Source organism: Oncorhynchus nerka, linkage group LG14 (assembly GCF_034236695.1).
Source record: "Oncorhynchus nerka isolate Pitt River linkage group LG14, Oner_Uvic_2.0, whole genome shotgun sequence".
NCBI lineage: Eukaryota > Metazoa > Chordata > Actinopteri > Salmoniformes > Salmonidae > Oncorhynchus > Oncorhynchus nerka.
The window spans coordinates 21,639,844-21,665,558 of record NC_088409.1 but is presented as its reverse complement, the minus strand read 5'-3'; the positions used below and the strand labels follow the sequence as shown (position 1 = coordinate 21,665,558).

At 43.2% G+C, this 25,715-nt stretch overlaps 1 protein-coding gene across 2 annotated transcripts; it reads left to right on the top strand.

Moving 5' to 3' along the window:
- The first annotated feature begins 901 nt into the window (after positions 1–901).
- Positions 902–25,706, top strand: LOC115122680 (tuftelin-like). 2 transcript variants are annotated; one of them, XR_010465742.1, is made up of 13 exons: positions 902–1,339; positions 11,399–11,476; positions 12,815–12,925; positions 13,018–13,104; positions 13,241–13,303; positions 14,291–14,377; positions 15,616–15,726; positions 15,810–16,033; positions 16,294–16,399; positions 21,317–21,400; positions 23,102–23,196; positions 23,992–24,180; positions 24,710–25,706. XR_010465742.1 is itself a non-coding variant. In XM_065027762.1 (12 exons), exons 1-12 carry the CDS (start codon positions 1,277–1,279, stop codon positions 24,062–24,064), a joined length of 1,182 nt encoding a protein of 393 aa, XP_064883834.1. In that variant the 5' UTR covers positions 902–1,276; the 3' UTR covers positions 24,065–25,706. The 2 variants fall into 2 exon arrangements, 1 of the variants encoding a protein (XP_064883834.1); XM_065027762.1 differs by having other exon boundaries at positions 23,992–25,706.
- The last annotated feature ends 9 nt before the right edge of the window (positions 25,707–25,715 follow it).

Genomic DNA, 25,715 nt, shown 5'->3' with positions numbered 1-25,715 from the left:
GTGTTCTGCTAAATAATGTAATATGTATAGCTGAGAGCAGCAGGTCTCCTGTTGGACTGAATGACAGTCTGGATGAGAGATCTCTGACTCAGTACTGTATAGGACTACTGGGTAGGAACAGGGGGATGTATGGAGAACAGTGACCCAGGGTGACATATTCAGTGGTAGTCTGTCTCACTGTTAAAACTCCTGTTCATATCTGTGCTGCCTCGTCTCTGTGGTACTCACTCTGAGACTAGAGTTGTCTGGGTCTGTCCTCATTCTGAGACCCTAGCTGTCTGGGTCTGTCCCCACTATGAGCCCCTGGCTGTCTGGGTCTGTAGTCAGTGAGACCCTAGCTGTCTGGGTCTGTCCTCTGGGTCTGCCCCCCTCCCCCCACACACAAAAGATGGGGTCTCCTGCTCAGCGCACCCATTAATGACCATTGATAAATCTTGATCCAATTTGGGTTCTGTGTGCAGCCTGAGCTCTGGATCAGAACACTGAGACCTGCATGCTACTGCTGCTGTGGACACACTGATGGAGCACTGTCTCTCTCTCGCTCTGTGTCTGTCTGTCTTTGTCTGGTTCAGTTTTTGTGGTCATGTGCCTATTTGTCTGTGGAACAACTATATTTGTGTCCCTCAAACCTGAATGCAATACTCAATTGAAATAAAATCTTAATTGTCCTAACAATTTTCCTAATATGTGATCGGCATGGTATGAAATTGAGTTTTATTATTTTGCTATATGACAGGTATTTACCTGCGTAGTCCGCGCTCCTCTGACTTTTTCAGTTGTAGCGGGCAGCGCGGGGGCGTGAGCTGGCTACAGAGAAAGAAGAGGCAGCGAGACATCCCACTCCCTATTTTTTTCTGTTTCATGGAAGTCAAATGAACGAAGAAGAATGCCAGACCCAGCTGCTTTCGTATTGGTGTCTATGAGAGAGCCACCCCCTTAAGTAGACAGAAACGGATCATTTTTTGTTCGATGGTTAACTATCTTTAGTTATCCAACATCTTAGTTGCCTGTGCACTGAGGTCACGCGCATACATTCCTGGGGAGGGCGGGAGTGGAGGGAACTGCCTGATGAAACGTTATCGACTGGTAGTGAAGAGCAGCGTCGACTATTGTTCAAATCAACCGTGATCTTCCGTCTGCGAGGGCGAGAGTGAGACAAGAGGACGAAAATCCGTTTTCTCTGTTTGTTTAGAGAAAATAATACTATATAAGCAAAGTTGAGCAACTCTTTCATATTTAAGCTATATAGTTATTTATCTATCTTATCTGTGTGAAGATGAACGGGGTAACGCGGAGTCTGTGTACATTTGAGGACCTCAGAGCTGATGAGAGAACAGCGGTAAGACAATAACTATTTAAGTGAACATGTTTTACTTTCCTTCTCTCTGCGTTCCGGATGGCTAGACAGTCTGGCAGTCAGGCAGATCGAGGGGCGCCACTGACGTGTGTCAATGTTATGCTATCACTATGTGGCTGCTTTATTTCCCCCACTTTTTAAAATATATATTTTTCATTTATTCATGCCAACCTGTTGGATATGCAAATATATTTTGCATTATAATCTGAGATCAATTACAATATTTAATTTAACCGATAGCACAATACCTTACTTTAGTGGTATCATTTTGTGTCCCAAAGTAAGAATAAACAAGAAGAGATTCATTAACTTCTGAGTATTGGTCTTAGATCCTCCTGACTGAAGTCTTATCAGGCTTACTGGCTTCCTCTGGTGTTAATGGGCTTTTTCTAGTAATTATAGTATTAACACACACACACACACACACACACACACACACACACACACACACACCATATTAGCCCAAATAACATCTGTGATCTGGCCAGAGGGACCAGACTGCTGTCACAAGTGAGCATCTTCATGTAGGGCTTACAGTAGTGTCAGCCAGAAGACACTACAGTAAGACAGCTTCCTCAGTGTCCTCTCTCTATGCCAGGGGTGTCGAACTCATTCTGTCCCAGGGGGCGCATTCAGTCTTCCTTCTTCTTCTGTGATTATTAGTGAGCTGTCCACAGTCAATAAACTGTATAAATGTAGGTCCATTATTTTCTTTTAGTCATTTTGAAGTATATTGTGTGTGTTTTTTTCTTCAAACCAGGAGCGGGCAGGATTGGTCCCCATTGTGGGTGGGATCCAGGCCGTATGTTTCACACACCTGCTCTATGCCCGTGAGGCATTGTCATGTATCATAATTGTAGTGATTTAGGGTGGAACACATCTGTGAGGGGCATTGAACCAGTGATCCTTTGGTTGCAGGGCAGGCACACTACATCCAGACTGAGAACCAGGCTAATACCATTTAGAGTTCCCTTATAAGGTCCTTTGAGCTCTGCTCCACCTAGATGCTTACATCACCAGTCATTATCCCTGGTATAGAAGCTCTTAATCTCCTGTCTGGCTGGAGAAGGTTAATCATTGACCCTGTTAGACAAATGTCTCTGATGATGGTCTGTGTTCTATCTGGGGCCTGACCATTGGCCCACAACATGTCTCCTGCAGAGCCATACAACAGCTATCAGCAGTAGCATGATGTTGGCTGTTAACTTTTCACCCCCTTTGGTCAAGGTTTGGGCTTAAGTATGGTACACTGATCCTAGATATGTGCCTATAGCTAACCTCTACCAGGAGCAACAGCCTATCAGAATTTAAGAATTGAACTTACCTATCAGCATTGTATAGGGCTATAAAACTGGATTATAAGGTCAAGGTACACAGTCAAATGATGAAGCACACGGCTAGATACATAACCTATGCTTTGTTTGTGCTGGTCGGGTTTATCTTGTTTTATATTTGAACATAAACAACTAGGGGTGTGGGAACGATGCAGCTCTCAAATTAGAATCACCCCTTAATACAACGTTGTCCTAATCAGATACAATGGAACAACAAACATTCTACACCCACATTCTTATTGTATCTAATCTGATATGGTTGTTAAGACCAGGGTGATACAGCAACATGGAATAAATATAGGAGGAATATGGTTATTAAGACCAGGGAGATACAGCAACATGGAATAAATATAGGAGGAATATGGTTATTAAGACCAGGGAGATACAGCAACATGGATTACATATAGGAGGAATATGGTTATTAAGACCAGGGTGATACAGCAACATGGAATAAATATAGGAGGAATATAGTTATTAAGACCAGGGTGATACAGCAACATGGATTAAATATAGGAGGAATATGGTTATTAAGACCAGGGTGATACAGCAACATGGAATAAATATAGGAGGAATATGGTTATTAAGACCAGGGTGATACAGCAACATGGATTACATATAGGAGGAATATGGTTATTAAGACCAGGGTGATACAGCAACATGGAATAAATATAGGAGGAATATGGTTATTAAGACCAGGGAGATACAGCAACATGGAATAAATATAGGAGGATGTGCTGATTCTGTGCTATAGCCTTGTGAAAGACCTTTTAAAGTCCATTTAGGCTAAAAGTTATGAGAAGAGGAGGACTGCGAAATATAAGGAAAATAAATATTCCCAAAGTTGCAACAGGGTGTGTTTGTGTGTGAATGCAGGTATGTGTGCCCTCCAGCTGTAGTTGAACTATACCTGGATAGAAGGAACACTCTGTTTGTGTGAGAGTGAGTATTGATATTACGCAGAACATTGACAGAACAGCCAGTACATTTTTCATGACTATCTATTAATTCACACTCTCATTCATTCTTAAATATAACATCCATCCAGTCACCAGAGAGTTTTGATAAGTCTCTTCTTTTCCGTCACTAGGCTTTTGTCAGCATTCCTACTTTTTAAATAATGCCTCATGATCCACCCTGATTCCTCATGTTTACTGAGCTCACCCACCCCTCCGCCATCCCTCCCCATTACCTCGCTATGGAGAATGTGACATCACTGTCTGGGACTGTGCAAGACATGACCTTCTGACTCATCTATGAGGAGGAACCAGAAACAGTCTTCCCACCACCAGGAACTAGTAGAAGAAGCATCAACTCACACAATAAACAAGACAACCTCATTCCATTTCCACACTAGGAACCAGTAACTCACACTAAACAAGATAACCTCATTCCATTTCCACACTAGGAACCAGTAGCTCAGACACTAAACAAGACAACCTAATTCCATTTCCACACTAGGAACCAGAGACACTAAACAAGACAACCTAATCAGACACTAAACAAGACAACCTAATTCCATTTCCACACTAGGAACCAGTAGCTCAGACACTAAACAAGACAACCTAATTCCATTTCCACACTAGGAACCAGTAACTCACACTAAACAAGATAACCTCATTCCATTTCCACACACTAGGAACCAGTAGCTCAGACACTAAACAAGACAACCTAATTCCATTTCCACACTAGGAACCAGTAACTCACACTAAACAAGACAACCTCATTCCATTTCCACACACTAGGAACCAGTAACTCACACTAAATAAGACAACCTCATTCCATTTCCACACACTAGGAACCAGTAACTCACACTAAACAAGACAACCTCATTCCATTTCCACACACTAGGAACCAGTAACTCACACTAAACAAGACAACCTCATTCCATTTCCACACTATAGGAAGCAGTAGCTCATGCAGGTCTTGTTGCTAAGTATGTATTTTGCTAGGGTCGAAAGTACTACTCCCTCAGTAAAGGTGAATAGGTACATGCCTAGAACTCATTCCACAGGAGACCATAACTCTGTCATCAGTTGTACAGATTTATCACCTAGTACCCCCAGAGGAAAGAACAGACATTGCTCATAACACTCTTTTTATTTACCCGTGTGTACGTCTTATTTACCCGTGTGTACGTCTTATTTACCCGTGTGTACGTCTTATTTACCCGTGTGTACGTCTTATTTACCCGTGTGCACGTCTTATTTACCCGTGTGCACGTCTTATTTACCCGTGTGCACGTCTTATTTACCCGTGTGTACGTCTTATTTACCCGTGTGTACGTCTTATTTACCCGTGTGTACGTCTTATTTACCCGTGTGTACGTCTTATTTACCCGTGTGTACGTCTAATTGGAACGTAGATGCTAGGTGATGTGGTACTGACTGGAACGTAGGTGCAAGATGATGTGGTACTGACTGGAACGTAGGTGCAAGATGATGTGGTACTGACTGGAACGTAGGTGCAAGATGATGTGGTACTGACTGGAACGTAGGTGCAAGATGATGTGGTACTGACTGGAACGTAGGTGCTGACTGGAACGTAGATGCTAGGTGATGTGGTACTGACTGGAACGTAGGTGCAAGATGATGTGGTACTGACTGGAACGTAGGTGCAAGATGATGTGGTACTGACTGGAACGTAGGTACTAGGTGATGTGGTACTGACTGAAACGTAGGTGCTAGGTGATGTGGTACTGACTGGAACGTAGGTGCAAGGTGATGTGGTACTGACTGGAACGTAGGTGCAAGGTGATGTGGTACTGACTGGAACGTAGGTACTAGGTGATGTGGTACTGACTGGAACGTAGGTTCTGACTGGAACGTAGGTGCTAGATGATGTGGTACTGACTGGAACGTAGGTACTAGGTGATGTGGTACTGACTGAAACGTAGGTGCTAGGTGATGTGGTACTGACTGGAACGTAGGTGCAAGATGATGTGGTACTGACTGGAACGTAGGTGCTAGATGATGTGGTACTGACTGGAACGTAGGTGCTGACTGGAACGTAGATGCTAGGTGATGTGGTACTGACTGGAACGTAGGTGCAAGATGATGTGGTACTGACTGGAACGTAGGTACTAGGTGATGTGGTACTGACTGGAACGTAGGTGCTGACTGGAACGTAGGTGCTAGATGATGTGGTACTGACTGGAACGTAGGTACTAGGTGATGTGGTACTGACTGAAACATAGGTGCTAGGTGATGTGGTACTGACTGGAACGTAGGTGCTGACTGGAACGTAGATGCTAGGTGATGTGGTACTGACTGAAACGTAGGTGCTGACTGGAACGTAGATGCTAGGTGATGTGGTCCTGACTGGAATGTAGGTACTAGGTGATGTGGTACTGACTGGAACGTAGGTGCTGACTGGAACGTAGATGCTAGGTGATGTGGTACTGACTGAAACGTAGGTGCTGACTGGAACGTAGGTACTAGGTGATGTGGTACTGACTGGAACGTAGGTGCTGACTGGAACGTAGATGCTAGATGATGTGGTACTGACTGAAACGTAGGTGCTGACTGGAACGTAGATGCTAGGTGATGTGGTACTGACTGGAACGTAGGTGCAAGATGATGTGGTACTGACTGGAACGTAGGTGCTGACTGGAACGTAGATGCTAGGTGATGTGGTACTGACTGGAACGTAGGTGCAAGATGATGTGGTACTGACTGGAACGTAGGTGCAAGATGATGTGGTACTGACTGGAACGTAGGTGCAAGATGATGTGGTACTGACTGGAACGTAGGTGCTAGATGATGTGGTACTGACTGGAACGTAGGTGCTGACTGGAACGTAGGTGCTAGATGATGTGGTACTGACTGGAACGTAGGTGCTGACTGGAACGTAGATGCTAGGTGATGTGGTACTGACTGAAACGTAGGTGCTGACTGGAACGTAGATGCTAGGTGATGTGGTCCTGACTGGAACGTAGGTACTAGGTGATGTGGTACTGACTGGAACGTAGGTGCTGACTGGAACGTAGATGCTAGATGATGTGGTACTGACTGAAACGTAGGTGCTGACTGGAACGTAGATGCTAGGTGATGTGGTACTGACTGGAACGTAGGTACTAGGTGATGTGGTACTGACTGGAACGTAGGTGCTGACTGGAACGTAGGTGCTAGATGATGTGGTACTGACTGGAACGTAGGTACTAGGTGATGTGGTACTGACTGGAACGTAGGTGCTGACTGGAACGTAGATGCTAGGTGATGTGGTACTGACTGAAACGTAGGTGCTGACTGGAACGTAGATGCTAGGTGATGTGGTCCTGACTGGAACGTAGGTACTATGTGATGTGGTACTGACTGGAACGTAGGTGCTGACTGGAACGTAGATGCTAGATGATGTGGTACTGACTGAAACGTAGGTGCTGACTGGAACGTAGATGCTAGGTGATGTGGTACTGACTGGAACGTAGGTGCTAGGTGATGTGGTACTGACTGGAACGTAGGTGCTAGGTGATGTGGTACTGACTGGAACGTAGGTGCTAGGTGATGTGGTACTGGCTGGAACGTAGGTGCTAGGTGATGTGGTACTGACTGGAACGTAGGTGCAAGATGATGTGGTACTGACTGGAACATAGGTGCTAGATGATGTGGTACTGACTGGAACGTAGGTGCTGACTGGAACGTAGATGCTAGGTGATGTGGTACTGACTGGAACGTAGGTGCAAGATGATGTGGTACTGACTGGAACGTAGGTACTAGGTGATGTGGTACTGACTGGAACATAGGTGCTAGGTGATGTGGTACTGACTGAAACGTAGGTGCTGAGGTGCTAGGTGATGTGGTACTGACTGGAACGTGCAAGATGTGCTGACTGGATGTGGTAGATGCTAGGTGATGTGGTACTGACTGAAACGTGTGGTGACTGGAACGTAGGTGCTGACTGGAACGTAGATGCTAGGTGTGATGTGGTCCTGACTGGAACGTGCTAGGTGATGTGGTCCTGGTACTAGGTGATGTGGTACTGACTGGAACGTAGGTGCTGACTGGAACGTAGATGCTAGATGATGTGGTACTGACTGAAACGTAGGTGCTGACTGGAACGTAGGTACTAGGTGATGTGGTACTGACTGGAACGTAGGTGCTGACTGGAACGTAGATGCTAGATGATGTGGTACTGACTGAAACGTAGGTGCTGACTGGAACGTAGATGCTAGGTGATGTGGTACTGACTGGAACGTAGGTGCTAGGTGATGTGGTACTGACCGGAACGTAGGTGCTAGGTGATGTGGTACTGATTGGAACGTAGGTGCTAGGTGATGTGGTACTGGCTGGAACGTAGGTGCTAGGTGATGTGGTACTGGCTGGAACGTAGGTGCTAGGTGATGTGGTACTGGCTGGAACATAGGTGCTAGGTGATGTGGTACTGGCTGGAACGTAGGTGCTAGGTGATGTGGTACTGACTGGAGCGTAGGTGCTAGGTGATGTGGTACTGACTGGAGCGTAGGTGCTAGGTGATGTTGTACTGACTGGAACGTAGGTGCTAGGTGATGTGGTACTGACTGGAACGTAGATGTTAGGTGATGTGGTACTGACTGGAACGTAGATGTTAGGTGATGTGGTACCGACTGGAACGTAAGATACGTAGATGCTAGGTGATGTGGTACCCACTGGAACGTAGATGCTAGGTGATGTGGTACTGACTGGAATGTAGGTGCTGACTGGAACATAGGTACTTGGTGATGTGGTACTGACTGAAACGTAGGTGCTTAGGTGATGTGGTACTGATAGGTGATGTGGTACTGACTGGAATGTAGGTGCTAGGTGATGTGGTACTGACTGGAACGTAGGTACTGACTGGAACATAGGTGCTAGGTGATATGGTACTGATAGTTGATGTGGTACTGACTGGAATGTAGGTACTAGGTGATGTGGTACTGACTGGAACGTATGTACTAGGTGATGTGGTACTGACTGGAACGTATGTACTAGGTGATGTGGTACTGATACCTGCTCCACTACCTCTGTTTACAGCTCTCTTAGGTTCCGTTTATGACAGAAGAGGGACAGTACTGAACGCTGAGCTCTTACTGACATTTCTCTGTGTTGTTTATATGGGTCTCTATTCCACTCTCCTATCAACTGGTGTTAGCAGGTAGTCTGCTGTTTCCAGTGTAGGGGTGGAAAGAGTCATTCAGCCTCTATCACACAACTCTCCCTCTGTTCCTCTGTTCTGCTTTGCCTGTCTCTCTCTCCCTCTCTCTCTACTCTCTCTCCACTCTCTCTCTCTACTCTCTCTCTCTACTCTCTATCTGTCTCTCCCTCTCTCCTGATGCCACAGTCACAAACAATTTCCTTGTCAATGTCCTATGATCCCTTGTGGCTGTAGACCATGCTGAGTCTGGTTTTACATTACTGCTCTATTATAATGGTAGGCTGGGTCTCTGGGAGGTAGACTGGGTCTCTGGGAGGTAGACTGGGTCTCTGGGCGATAGACTGGGTCTCTGGGAGGTAGACTGGGTCTCTGGGCGATAGACTGGGTCTCTGGGCGGTAGACTGGGTCTCTGGGCGATAGACTGGGTCTCTGGGCGGTAGACTGGGTCTCTGGGAGGTAGACTGGGTCTCTGGGCGGTAGACTGGGTCTCTGGGCGATAGACTGGGTCTCTGGGAGGTAGACTGGGTCTCTGGGCGATAGACTGGGTCTCTGGGCGATAGACTGGGTCTCTGGGCGATAGACTGGGTCTCTGGGCGGTAGACTGGGTCTCTGGGCGGTAGGCTGGGTCTCTGGGCGGTAGACTGGGTCTCTGGGAGGTAGACTGGGTCTCTGGGAGGTAGACTGGGTCTCTGGGCGGTAGGCTGGGTCTCTGGGCGGTAGGCTGGGTCTCTGGGCGGTAGGCTGGGTCTCTGGGCGGTAGGCTGGGTCTCTGGGCGGTAGATTGGGTCTGTGTTGTCATAGGCTGTTTTCCCTGTGAATGGCTGTAGTTGGTCAAGGTGTGTCTGTCTGGTGGTGGATTAGGTGAACCTTTGTCTTCTCTATTTTATTTTATTTATTTCACCTTTATTTAACCAGGTAAGTTCTCATTTACAACTGCGACCTGGCCAAGATAAAGTAAAGCAGTGCGACACAAACAACAACACAGAGTTACACATGGAATAAACAAACATACAGTCAATAACACAATAGAGAAAAAAAGTCTATATACAGTGTATGCAAATGAGGTAAGATAAGGCAATAAATAGGCCGTAGTGGTGAAATAATTACAATTTAGCAATTAAACACTGGAGTGATAGATGTGCAGAAGATGAATGTGCAAGTAGAGATACTGGGGTGCAAAGGAGCAAAAAAAATAATAACAGTATGGGGATGAGGTAGTTGGATGGGCTATTTACAGATGGGCTATGTACAGGTGCAGTGATCTGTGAGCTGCTCTGACAGCTGGTGCTTAAAGTTAGTTAGGGAGATATGGGTCTCCAGCTTCAGTGAAGTCATTGTGATGGCTGTCAGTGTGAGTCAGTAGTGAGGAATGAGACATTTAGTGGGTGGTTTCTGGGTAATGGTTTTAAAATGGGCGCTGATGAAAGGAGGCTTTGTGATGCACTACTCTGGTGCGTCAACACAAAGCTGGCAGTGTAGAGAGCTACAGAGAACGTCAACATACCTCACATACTCTAACTCTCCTAACTGGCCTGACTGGATGGGTCAAAACAACACAGTCAATATTCAACGGAACAGTAGCTAACCACACAGTGTGTTTCCATGGGTTCAAACACTTTACAACTCCACAGTATTTGCTGTGTCTGTCTTGTCTCAGAGTTAACTTGAGTTTAGACTTCAGGACACAGAAATGTACACAGAGGAGAGTAAAGAGAACATGATGTGTTGTTGGTTTCCAGGTAGTCTGGTTTATCATCTCTATAACCCTGCTCCCTCAGCCTCATGCAGACACACAACCAGACACACACACATCCCTCTCAGCTGGTAATATGGGGGTTCCCTGTCCAGTGAGACACACAACCAGACACACACACAACCCTCTCAGCTGGTAATATGGGGGTTCCCTGTCCAGCGAGACACACAACCAGACACACACACACAACCCTCTCAGCTGGTAATATGGGGCTTCCCTGTCCAGCGAGACACACTACCAGACCTCACTGCCCTCATAGTGACTCGTGTGTGTGTGTGTGTGTGTGTGTGTGTGTGTGTGTGTGTGTGTGTGTGTGTGTGTGTGTGTGTGTGTGTGTGTATTTTCACCCTGACCCACCCGCCCACTCTTCCTGAGTTGCATTGTTTTGGAGCCAGATTTAGTTTATGGTTACTGGGTGACTTGGTTACCATGGAAATGTTCCATCCCACTTCAGTACAGTTTTTCTGCCCACTGTCTCCCAGAATTCTAATGGAGATTCCTATTGGTGCTGGCATCGATCTCTAGTTCTGGGTTTTCCAAGATGGAACGGCATTCAAGTGGAACATTCTGTCTCTGAGCAACTTTATGCTTCTGTTCTCTCTCTTTCTTTCTCTCTCTCTCTCTAACCACTGGCTCCCTACACACTAGTTGACTGGGTACTGGCCTCCAGTCAGTCTCTCTCTCCCTCCCACCTTCCCTCTTCCTCTCTGCCCTACACAGTATTACTCAGTTTCTCCTCCCTCTTTTTCCAGTAGTTCCCTCCTTCCCCCCATCCCTCTCTCTCTCCATCCCATAACGGGCTCTTTGTAACTGCTTCTCATTTAGTATTTTCTTCGTCTCGTTCGTCAGGATGGGTGCAGGAGACTGAGGCTGACTCTCCACCAGCAGAACCAGGTCGGGAGGATCACAGAACAACCCAGGAGCAAGGTAAGAACCTAGAACCATGACCTAGAACCCTAACCTCTAAACCAGACCTAGACCCTCAACACTCACCTAGAATTCTGTCTGCATTAGCCGACTCCTACAATTACAACAGAGGGGACAGGAAGGAAGTCATGGAACTCTGTCCCTGGATGGATGGAATTGTATCCCTATGTGTAATATGTGGATAAAAGTCCATGGTAGAACAGGATTCTGAACCTTCACTGTTACTGTAAATTATTTTTATTTACCTTTATTTAACCAGGCAAGTCAGTTAAGAACAAATTCTTATTTTCAATGACGGCCTAGGAACAGTGGGTTAACTGCCTGTTCAGGGGCAGAACGACAGATGAATATACATACATAGTGTTAAGCCCTTCTGAACTGGCTGAGGGTTTTGGTGTGTTTTAGTGGACCGGGGGATGGCTGGGGTCACTGTCCCTAACACACTTTGATAGTGTGTTGAATCAGAAAAGAGTAGCACACACACACACACAAGGTGCTAGTTCACACACAGGTCATAAAATGTCGTGGCAGCCATCCGGTTTCCATCAGAGTCTTAAGACTGTTCTTAAGACTGTTCTTAGTGTTGGAGAGGAGAGACAGACCACAGACCACTGCCAAGCTTACTAAACTTATACAGTGTATCTCTCTTGCTTTCTCTTGCGCTTTCTATTTCTCCCTCGCACTCTCTAACCCTCTTCTTTCTTTCTTTTTCTCTTTCTTTCTTTCTTTCTTTCTTTCTTTCTTTCTTTCTTTCTTTGACCAGTCCCACAGAAGTTTAGAGTTTATTGAATGGTGGTGATCACCATAGCAATCAGGGCTAAATGTAATGTCTACTGATTATGGGGGCTTTATACACACACACAGGAACACTGCTGACACACACACACACACACACACAAACACAGGAATCCTGTATACACAGATAAATAGTTTCCAGAGTTTGTTCTTGAAGCGGTGGACCTAAATGACAGATGTGTGTTATAATGCTGTATACATTCTACAACTCCCCTTCTGTTTTAGAGGACCACCATTAGTTTGTAACCTGTTTCATTCTGGTTAGTACATTTTCTGACGGTCAGTTTGTGTCAGACATTCTCAGTGCTATTCTGAGTATCATACCTACTACTGTATATGGGACTGAATGGAACATCTTGATGTCATATCCTGTTGGTCCGTCACTGAGTGTTCTTCCTAATCTAGTGTTGCAGCACGTAACTCCTCTCACACATTCATGTCACCACACTCAGAATCACTTCATGTTCACACATGCTGGAGGCTTGGAAATATTTTCACACTATTCCAAGTATGATCAACTCCCCTCCCTCCCTGATTTTTCAGCCAATCGGACGAGCGTTTGCTCTGGTGCAGCCAACCAGTGATAGGCCTGCTCTGAAGCCTGAACCAATAAAACCCTCTGAGGAGAAGGCTGAAAAGGTTGAGGTCATCAAGGTGGGTGGAGCTTAATGTTTGAGGGTGTGTGTGTTACCAGGGTGTGTAATGTGTAATGTGTGTGTAATATGCCTGTGTTCCATGTGTTGCAGGTGTATCTGGAGGATCGTAGACAGGAGCAGCAGAGACACCAGCAGAGCCTCAAGATGTTGTCAGATGAAGTCTCCCAGATACAGGAGGTAAGACACATTCTCTCTCTCTCACTTTCTCTCTCTGTGTGTGAGTCTGTCAGTAACGTGTGTGTGTGTGTGTGTGTGTGTGTGTGTGTGTGTGTGTGTGTGTGTGTGTGTGTGTGTGTGTGTGTGTGTTGCTCAGGTGAGATATTGTCTGAAGACCCTGAGGGAACAGATGGCAACCAAGAACAAAGGACAACACAAGGTATGTGCACACATTTATAATGTTTATGTGAACACGTGTTGTTATGGAACACATTTATCATGTTTATGTGAACACGTGTTGTTATGGAACACATTTATAATGTTTATGTGAACACGTGTTGTTATGGAACACATTTATAATGTTTATGTGAACACGTGTTGTTATGGAACACATTTATAATGTTTATGTGAACACGTGTTGTTATGGAACACATTTATAATGTTTATGTGAACACGTGTTGCTATGGAACACATTTATAATGTTTATGTGAACACGTGTTGTTATGGAACACATTTATAATGTTTATGTGAACACGTGTTGTTATGGAACACATTTATAATGTTTATGTGAACACGTGTTGTTATGGAACACATTTATAATGTTTATGTGAACACGTGTTGTTATGGAACACATTTATAATGTTTGTGAACACGTGTTGTTATGGAACACATTTATAATGTTTATGTGAACACGTGTTGTTATGGAACACATTTATAATGTTTATGTGAACACGTGTTGTTATGGAACACATTTATAATGTTTATGTGAACACGTGTTGTTATGGAACACATTTATCATGTTTATGTGAACACGTGTTGTAATGTTTATGTGAACACGTGTTGCTATGGAACACATTTATAATGTTTGTGAACACGTGTTGCTATGGAACACATTTATAATGTTTATGTGAACACGTGTTGCTATGGAACACATTTATAATGTTTATGTGAACACGTGTTGTTATGGAACACATTTATCATGTTTATGTGAACACGTGTTGTTATGGAACACATTTATAATGTTTATGTGAACACGTGTTGTTATGGAACCAGTTGTTTAATGTCATCATTCATTTTGATACCTACTGATGACATATGCAATATGTCCTGTGTGTGTCACTTCTACCTAAATGTGTGTCTCATATCTCCTCTCGTTCTCTCCATCCCTCACTATTCCCTCTCTTTCTTCATCCTTCTCTCCCCTTAGGTTCTTGCTAGTGGCTACAGAGTCAGCACTCCCTCCAATCAGAACATCTCTTCTTCCTCAAAGGGAGGAGCTAAAGATGATGGGCAGGTGAGGGGCTTTTCACATGCCCTATACGGACAGGTTCATGTGGGGTGTGTGTGAGCTTAAATGTGTGTGAGAGCTTATGTGTGCGTCTAACACCTACATATCAAGTCTTAGACTGACCCAGTTCCGAGATCATTGGCTTGGTTCACTGTGTGTGTGTGTGTGTGTCCATTTTAGTATGAGTGTATTCACAAATACAGCGAGGGGGAGAGAGAGAGGTGAGGGAGAGAAGAAGAAAGAGAGGTGAGGGAGAGGAACACCCCCCCAGGAGAGAGATCTGGAAGGCCTGGTACATTCCGTCCCTCCTCTCCTCCTGTGTTGTTGAGTGTGTTTGTGTTCTTCTCCCTCCATTGTTCTACATTCCCCAGATGACTGCCTGTTTAATAGCTTTGGTTTAGTCTCGAGGCCAAACAGGTAATGGGCGTTCCCAAGGCTATTCATGTCAGGATTCGGGAGTCTTTTCAGAAGAGTGAATAGGGCTGACTTTAACAGTTTGTGTGTGTGCAGCGTGTGAATGACGCATGAGTAGCAGTTGGCGTTACAGAAATATGAGTGGAAAACTTTCGCCTTTGTTTGGCTTCCATCAGAATCTCTCCCTTTGTAACCGCTGCTATGACACACAGACACATACAGTCACACCTCACTCTTTCTCACTCTCTCCCTCCCTCTGTCATTGAAATGTAAAAATAGATTGTTCTGTAATTATTTGCATATTAGCATTTTGCGTTTCCTCTCTCTCGCTCTTTCGCTCTCTCTCTCTCTCTATTGTCATTAATCTGATTCACCTGTGTAAACAAAGGGCCGAGCCGCTCCCACTATAGTAAAATCAACACTGAGAAACAATACAATACTATACAAATCAGTACTACACTATACAATAGAGTACTATACAATACAGTACTACACAATACTGTACTAAAGTGATAATCCCAGAGTAGACTGTGTTTGGAGGATATATTGGCACGGGTGTTGTTAGGCCCGAGACGAACACTATACAATACACTACTGTACAATGCTTTACAATACAATAGTACACAACAGTATACAACACAGTACTTCCCTGAACCGGGGAGTCAGGAGTTTACAGTGCTTTGACCAGTCAGGTGGCTGAATGAGTTTATGAACAGGATATTAGTGGATTCTTGGAGCTTCACTCAAATCTATGGAAACAAACTGTGTTTATAGGTTTTCTCCCAGTAGAACAGTTCCTTTATTCCCTCTTTCTTTCTCTCTGTCTTCAGGGAGGGGAGGATGAGGTGGAGAGGGACAAGATGAGGGAGGTCAGTAAGCGTCTATATGCTCAGCTACAGGAGGCTGAGAAGAAACACCAGGAGGAGAGAGAGAGACTGCAGGTAAAACAGACGGACGGACGGACGTATTGTAAATCATGAAACTATGATCATGAAACTAAACTCTCTGTCCTTTTCCTGTGCAGACTGAGGGTGTGGATCTGCGCCAGCGTCTGGTGGAGCAGGAGGAGAAGCTGAAGGGGGTGGAGGAGAGTAGTGAGAGGAAGGACCAGAGGATTGAGGAGCTCCAGAGGCTGCTGGGAGGCATGGCGCAGGAGAGCCAAGCCCTACGAGACACACTGAGGAACAGAGAGGAGGAACTCAGAGAATTACGCAAGATCAGAGAAGAGGGCAGGAACGAGGAGCAGAGGTGAGGAGGATAATAAACAGAGCACACACACACACACACACACACTGCCCTGTTGGAGCTAGAAACACAAGCATTTCACTGCACCTGCGATAACATCTGAAAATCTGTGTACGTGATTTGAGTTGACACAGAGCACACACACACAGATCACACAGATCACACACAAACACCAAGACATACACGAGCACACACACACACATAGACACACACACACATATAGATGAGTGTTCTCAGCCACTCACGCTGTGTGTTCTTCTCAGGTCAGAGCAGTTGGAGAAGGAGCTGGCCATTCTGAAGGAGAAGATCCATCATCTAGATGACATGCTGAAGAGCCAGCAGAGGAAAGTTAGACACATGATCGAACAGGTGAGATGCACACACACACACACACACACACACACACACACACACACACACACACGACTATAACATGTTATAACTAGCTATAACAGGACTATAACATGTTATAACTAGCTATAACAGGACTATAACATGCTTTAAGAGGACTATAACATGTTATAACTAGCTATAACAGGACTATAACATGCTTTAACAGGACTATAACATGCTTTAACAGGACTATAATGGGACTATAACATGCTTTAACAGGACTATAACATGCTTTAACAGGACTATAACAGAACTATAACATGCTTTAACAGGACTATAACATGCTTTAACAGGACTATAACAGGACTATAACATGCTATAACAGGACTATAACATGTTATAACAGGACTATAACAGAACTATAACATGCTATAACAGGACTATAACATGCTTTAACAGGACTATAACATGCTTTAACAGGACTATAACATGCTTTAACAGGACTATAACAGAACTATAACATGCTTTAACAGGACTATAACAGAACTATAACATGCTATAACAGGACTATAACATGCTGTAACAGAACTATAACATGCTATAACAGGACTATAACATGCTATAACAGGACTATAACATGCTTTAACAGGACTATAACATGCTGTAACAGAACTATAACATGCTATAACAGGACTATAACATGCTATAACAGGACTATAACATGCTATAACAGGACAGGACTATAACATGCTATAACAGGACTATAACATGCTATAACAGGACTATAACATGCTATAACAGGACTATAACATGCTTTAACAGGACTATAACATGCTTTAACAGGACTATAACAGAACTATAACATGCTTTAACAGGACTATAACATGCTTTAACAGGACTATAACAGGACTATAACATGCTATAACAGGACTATAACATGCTATAACAGGACTATAACATGCTGTAACAGAACTATAACATGCTATAACAGGACTATAACATGCTGTAACAGAACTATAACATGCTATAACAGGACTATAACATGCTATAACAGGACTATAACATGCGGTAACAGAACTATAACATGCTATAACAGGACTATAACATGCTTTAACAGGACTATAACATGCTATAACAGGACTATAACATGCTATAACAGGACTATAACATGCTGTAACAGAACTATAACATGCTGTAACAGGACTATAACATGCTATAACAGGACTATAACATGCTATAACAGGACTATAACATGCTGTAACAGAACTATAACATGCTATAACAGGACTATAACATGCTTTAACAGGACTATAACATGCTATAACATGCTATAACAGGACTATAACATGCTGTAACAGAACTATAACATGCTATAACAGGACTATAACATGCTATAAGAGGACTATAACATGCTGTAACAGGACTATAACAGAACTATAACATGCTTTAACAGGACTATAACATGCTTTAACAGGACTATAACAGAACTATAACATGCTTTAACAGGACTATAACATGCATTAACCTCTTGCCTCTACTTGGGACGCTTGCGTCCCAACTAGAGCTCTGGAAATGCAAATGCGCTACGCTAAATGCTAATAGTATTAGTTAAAACTCAAAAGTTAATTAAAATACACATGCAGGGTATCAAATTAAAGCTACACTCGTTGTGAATCCAGGCAACAAGTCAGATTTTTAAAATGCTTTTCGGCGACAGCATGAGAAGCTATTATCTGATAGCATGCACCAATACACTACAACAGAAAAGCACAGCAGGGGACATAAACAAAATAATTAGCATTTCGGCGTTACACAAACCGCACAATAAAATAGAAAACAGTCATTACCTTTCACCATCTTCTTTGTTGGCACTCCTAGATGTCCCATAAACACTATTGGGTCTTTATTTCGATTAAATCGGGCCATATAAAGCCAAGATATCGTTATATGTAGACTGTGTGATAAACGAAAAAAACAGCGATTTCACAACGTAACGTCATTTTTTAAAATTCAAAAAGTAGACGATAAACTTTCACAAAACACTTCGAAATACGTTTGTAATGCTACTTTAGGTATTAGTAAACGTTAATAAGCGATAAAAATCATCCGTAGGCGATGTACATTCATTAGCTGTCGTCTTGGAAAAAATTTCAGGAGAGAGCTCTTCCGGAATGATCTGGGCGGAGACCGGAGGTAAGTCGTGCCCCTCTTTCGGTTCAACCAAGAATCAAAGATGATTCAATTCACAAGACTCTAGACAACATGGGGATGCTGTGGGAGTTGAATGCTCGGTCTTATCTAATTCGGCTCACTGTTAACAATTGCTGGAAGTGGCGCAAGGATATTTATTTCCATTTTCTGTGATCAGGTTTTCCTGCGCTTTCCGATGTAACGCACGTTATGTAATAGCCACAGTCGTGATTTAACCAGTTTTAAAAACGGCCGAGGGTTTCCTATCCACACATTCTAACCATATGAACGTACTATATTCCTGGCATGAGTAGCAGGGCGCTGAAATGTTGCGCGATTTTTAACAAAATGTTCAAAAAAGTAGAGGGTCGACTGAAGAGGTTAACAGGACTATAACATGCTATAACAGGACTATAACAGGACTATAACATGCTATAACAGGACTATAACATGCTTTAACTTTAACAGGACTATAACATGCTATAACAGGACTATAACATGCTTTAACAGGACTATAACATGCTATAACAGGACTATAACATGCTATAACAGGACTATAACATGCTATAAGAGGACTATAACATGCTATAACAGGACTATAACATGCTTTAACAGGACTATAACATGCTATAACAGGACTATAACATGCTTTAACAGGACTATAACATGCTATAACAGGACTATAACATGCTATAACAGGACTATAACATGCTATAAGAGGACTATAACATGCTGTAACAGGACTATAACAGAACTATAACATGCTTTAACAGAACTATAACATGCTTTAACAGGACTATAACCGGACTATAACATGCTATAACAGGACTATAACATGCTATAACAGGGCTATAACAGAACTATAACATGCTATAACAGGACTATAACATGCTATAACAGGGCTATAACATGCTATAACAGCACTATAACATTCTATGACATGACTATAACATGCTATAACAGGACTATAACATGCTATAACAGGACTATAACATGCTATAACAGGACTATAACATGCTATAACAGGACTATAACATGCTATAACAGGGCTATAACATGCTATAACAGGACTATAACATTCTATGACAGGACTATAACATGCTTTAAGAGGACTATAACAGAACTATAACATGCTATAACAGGACTATAACAGGACTATAACATGCTTTAACAGGACTATAACAGAACTATAACATGCTATAACAGGACTATAACATGCTTTAACAGGACTACAACATGCTTTAACAGGACTACAACATGCTTTAACAGGACTACAACATGCTTTAACAGGACTATAACATTCTATGACATGACTATAACATGCTATAACAGGACTATAACATGCTATGACAGGACTATAACATGCTATGACAGGACTATAACTTGCTTTAAGAGGAATATAACATGCTATGACAGGACTATAACATGCTATGACAGGAATATAACATGCTATGACAGGACTATAACTTGCTTTAAGAGGAATATAACATGCTATGACAGGACTATAACTTGCTTTAAGAGGAATATAACATGCTATGACAGGACTATAACATGCTATGACAAGAATATAACATGCTATGACAGGACTATAACTTGCTTTAAGAGGACTATAACATGTTATGACAGGACTATAACATGCTATGACAGGACTATAACATGCTATGACAGGACTATAACATGCTTTGACAGGACTATAACATGCTATGACAGGACTATAACATGCTATGACAGGGCTATAACATGCTTTGACAGGAGTATAACATGCTATGAAGGACTATAACATGCTATGACAGGACTATAACATGCTTTGACGGGAGTATAACATGCTATGACAGGACTATAACATGCTTTGACAGGAGTATAACATGCTTTGACAGGAGTATAACATGCTTTGACAGGAGTATAACATGCTATGACAGGAGTATAATATGCTTTGACAGGAGTATAACATGCTATGACAGGACTATAACATGCTATGACAGGAATATAACATGCTATGACAGGACTATAACTTGCTTTAAGAGGAATATAACATGCTATGACAGGACTATAACTTGCTTTTAGAGGAATATAACATGCTATGACAGGACTATAACATGCTATGACAAGAATATAACATGCTATGACAGGACTATAACTTGCTTTAAGAGGACTATAACATGTTATGACAGGACTATAACATGCTATGACAGGACTATAACATGCTTTGACAGGAGTATAACATGCATTGACAGGAGTATAACATGCTTTGACAGGAGTATAACATGCTTTGACGGGAGTATAACATGCTATGTATAACATGCTATGACGGGAGTATAACATGCTTTGACGGGAGTATAACATGCTATGACGGGAGTATAACATGCTTTGACAGGAGTATAACATGCTATGACAGGACTATAACATGCTTTGACAGGACTATAACATGCTTTGACAGGAGTATAACATGCTTTGACAGGAGTATAACATGCTATGACAGGAGTATAACATGCTTTGACAGGAGTATAACATGCTATGACAGGACTATAACATGCTTTGACAGGACTATAACATGCTTTGACAGGACTATAACATGCTATGACAGGACTATAACATGCTATGACAGGGCTATAGCATGCTTTGACAGGAGTATAACATGCTATGAAGGACTATAACATGCTATGACAGGACTATAACATGCTTTGACAGGAGTATAACATGCTATGACAGGACTATAACATGCTTTGACAGGAGTATAACATGGCTGTGTGTGTGTGTGTACAGCTGCAGAACTCTCGTATGGTGATCCAGGAGAGGGACCGTGTCATTAGAGATCTGGAGGAGAAGGTGGCTTTCCTGGAGGCAGAGGTCAGTACCATCTAACCATGCCGGGGTTTTGTAGTCTTTTGTTCACCATCTACTGTTGCTCCGAACTGTAGTCTTTTATGCCTGCAACACAGAGTAGGGTTTGACTTCCTCTGACCCTACAGTTGAAGTTGGAAGTTTTTCACAATTCCTGACTTTTAATCCTAGTAAATATTCCCTGTCTTAGGTCAGTTAGGATCACCAGTTTATTTTCAGAATGTGAAATGTCAGAATAATAGTAGAGAGAATAATTTATTTCAGCTTTTATTTCTTTCATCACATTCCCAGTGGGTCAGAAGTTTACATAACCTCAATTTGCTAGCATTGCCTTTAAATTGTTCAACTTGGGTCAAACTTTTCGGGTAGCCTTCTACATGCTTCCCAAAATAAGTTGGGTGAATTTTGGCCCATTCCTCCTGACAGAGCTGGTGGAACTTAGTCAGGTTTGTTGACCTCCTTGCTCGCACATGCTTTTTCAGTTCTGTCCACAAATGTTCTAGGTCAGGGCTTTGTGATGGCCTCTCCAATACCTTGACTTTGTTGTCCTTAAGCCATTTTGCCACAACATTGGAAGTATGCTTGGGGTCATTGTCCATTTGGAAGACCCAATTGCAAACAAGCTTTAACTTCCTGACTGATGTCTTGAGATGTTGCTTCAATACACCCACAAACTTTTCCTGTCTCATGATGCCATCTATTTTGTGAACTGCACCAGTCCCTCCTGCAGAAAAGCACCCCCACGACATGATGCTGCCATCCCCGTGCTTCACGGTTGGGATGGTGTTCTTCGGCTTGCAAGCCTCCCCCTTTTTCCTCCAAACATAACGATGGTCATTATGGCCAAACAGTTCTATTTTTGTTTCATCAGAGCAGAGGACATTTCTCCAAAAAGTACGATCTTTGTCCCCATGTGCAGTTGCAAACTGTAGTCTGGCTTTTTTTGTGGTGGTTTTGGAGCAGTGGCTTCTTCCTTACTGAGAGGCCTATCAGGTTATGTCGATATAGGACTCGTTTTACTGTGGATATAGATACTTTTGTACCTGTTTCCTCCAGCATCTTCACAAGGTCCTTTGCTGTTGTCCTTTGCTGTTCATTTTTCGCACCAAAGTACGTTCATCTCTAGGAGACAGAACGCGTCTCCTTCCTGAGCGCTATGACGGCTGCGTGGTCCCATGGTGTTTATACTTGCGGACTATTGTTTGTACAGATGAACGTGGTACCTTCAGGCGTTTGGAAATTGCTCCCAAGGATGAACCAGACTTTTGGAGGTCTACAATTTTTTTTCTGAGGTCTTGGCTGATTTCTTTTGATTTTCCCATGCTGTCAAGCAAAGAGGCACTGAGTTTGAAGGTAGGCCTTGAAATACATCCACAGGTATACCTCCAATTGACTCAAATTGTGTCAATTAGCCTATCAGAAGCTTCTAAAGCCATGACATAATTTTCTGGAATTTCCCAAGCTGTTTAAAGGTACAGTCAACTTAGTGTATGTAAACTTCTGACCCACTGGAATTGTGATACAGTGAATTATAAGTGAAATAATCTGTCTGTAAACAATTGTTGGAAAGATAACTTGTGTCATGCACAAAGTAGATGTCCTAACCGACTTGCCAAACCTATAGTTTGTTAACAATACATTTGTGGAGTGGTTGAAAAACGAGTTTTAATAACTTCCGACTTCAACTGTATGTATGTGTGTGTTTAGAATCGGGAGATGCATGATCAGATGGACTACTTCCTGGGAGGTGAAAGGTCAAACTCGCACCTCTCATCAGACCGCCACGCCCAGATTGTCTATAGGTAATTTACATCCAGTAACTCAGGCAGACACACACCCATCATAGACCTGTCAGATTGTCTACAGGAAATTCACGTCCAGTAACACAGGCAGACACACACCCATCATAGACCTGTCATCAACTCACCACACGCCTGACCTGTCATCAACTCACCACACACCTGACCTGTCATCAACTCACCACACGCCTGACCTGTCATCAACTCACCACCCGCCTGACCTGTCATCAACTCACCACCCGCCTGACCTGTCATCAACTTACCACACGCCTGACCTGTCATCAACTCACCACACGCCTGACCTGTCATCAACTCACCACACGCCTGACCTGACAACTCACCACACGCCTGACCTGTCATCAACTCACCACACGCCTGACCTGTCATCAACTCACCACACGCCTGACCTGTCATCAACTCACCACACGCCTGACCTGTCATCAACTCACCACACGCCTGACCTGTCATCAACTCACCACACGCCTGACCTGTCATCAACTCACCACACACCTGGCCCCTCATTCCCCTGACTGACCAGAAACATCACCTGACCTCACACAGCCCTCCACACACACCTGATCTGTCACCAATTCACCACACACCTGACCTTTCACCAACTCACCACACACCTGCCCCCTCATTCCCCTGACTGACCAGAAACATTACCTGACCTCACACAGCCCTCCACACACACTTCTAAGCCCTGCACATCCCCATAGTGTCCCTCAGCTGTTCACTAGTAATGTGTTCCCCAGAGTAAAACCTTGGCATCGATCTCATTTCTCTCATTTTCCACAGTAAGCCTTTGAAGCCCAGCAACTCGTCCAACAAGCCTCTTCCCTTCATCAAAATCATTGAGACCAAGTCCTGAACTGGGAAAGCGAGGGATAACCTAACGACACCAAACCTGCTAAGCTAAACAACAACGGACTGAAATAGACCACCACCACACCAACATCACAGTGCATGTATGAAGTTTAAACTGAGGTGACCACAACAACATCACATCAACTGACCACCAGCCACGACCATCACCCAATATGCAATGTGTGTGTGTGTCAGAGGAGGCTGGTGGGAGAAACTATAGAAGGAGGGGCTCATTGTTTTTTTTACCTTTATTTAACTAGGCAAGTCAGTTAAGAACACATTCTTATTTTCAATGACGGCCTAGGAACAGTGGGTTAACTGCCTGTTCAGGGGCAGAACGGCAGATTTGTACCTTGTCAGCTCGGGGTTTGAACTTGCAACCTTCCGGTTACTAGTCCAACGCTCTAACCACTAGGCTACCCTTCCGCCCCATTGTCATACCGTTACATTTATTCCTCCTATAGCTCCTCCCACCAGCCTCCTCGTGTGTGTGTGTGTGTGTGTGTGTGTGTGTATATGGCTTTGGATTGTGTATGGACGTTGATGTAGATATATTTATAGAGTTGATTCTCAATAGAAGTCTATTTATTCATAGCAGACAGATTATTCTTTCTAACCCAGTGTCATAATCTATTGTCATCTGTTGAAGTCCGTCTGAAGGACTCTACTACTGACAGAGAGGACCAGAGACGGTGTGATAGCAGTACCCTGTGGTTAGTAAGGGTCTGATAACAGACCGAGTCTTTGGCCTCAGAGAGGAGGCAACCATGCCAGGCTGGGCCATAACAGAGAAATAAAATGGCCGATGAGTGAGAGGGGGATCGAAGAGAGAGATGGAGATCGAAGAGAGAGATGGAGGGTAAGAAATCTGTATTAAACTAATCAGAACACAACCAGTTTGTCATCTTTTTACCATGGCACCAAGGCAGGATAGAGTGAGTGTTGCTACACTATACAGGTATTGGAGAAGCAGAAACACATTAAGGATAGAGGATATAGTTTTCCATCAAACCATTCTGTAACCCATTAACCTACTTCCTGTGTCTGTGGCCTAGAGTCCACTGTTAGAATCCTCTTTATTTGACACCTGAAAGGGAGGAAGACGATCTTTGACTTTTTGTAAATATACTTATATGGTCACGTAACGGCCACAGTGATGTGTCATGGTTTATACAAAGTTATGAAGGCCATGTTTGTTATTTTGTTCGTTGAGAAAGTGGGAATGTTTGGTCTAGTATGTGTGGATTAGAAGTCTTCCTCACCAATACTGATGTCACTTTAAAGTCTAAAGGAAATTAAGAAGTACTTACTAACCTTGCAAGAAGTTGACATTATCCACATTTTGCATGCAATTCAGTTACCTGACGTTTCATCCACCATCACCAGCTTTGTACATAACTATATTTATTTGTTTATGTGGTATTCTTTGATGTCCCTGTAGTCTCACTCTGGGATTTGTTTGTTAGTTTTATCCTTCAGACAGGAATGTTTGGCCTGACACTTTAGTGTGTGTGACAATCATCTTTATGTATTTATGTGAAAATAAAACTTTCATTTTAGGGAAAACATTTTCAGTAGACATGTTAGTGTGTGTTAACAACATATATAGTTTGTGTTTTAGTTATTTTAATAAATATATGAAAATACTTGTTTTT

Excerpts from the sequence above, each read along its gene's own strand:
- LOC115122680 (XM_065027762.1), top strand. The coding sequence starts at position 1,277 with ATGAACGGGGTAACGCGGAGTCTGTGTACATTTGAGGACCTCAGAGCT. Across the intron at positions 11,477-12,814 it reads CAGAACAACCCAGGAGCAAG|CCAATCGGACGAGCGTTTGC; the intron begins GTAAGAACCTAG and ends CTGATTTTTCAG. Across the intron at positions 15,727-15,809 it reads AGGAGAGAGAGAGACTGCAG|ACTGAGGGTGTGGATCTGCG; the intron begins GTAAAACAGACG and ends TTTCCTGTGCAG.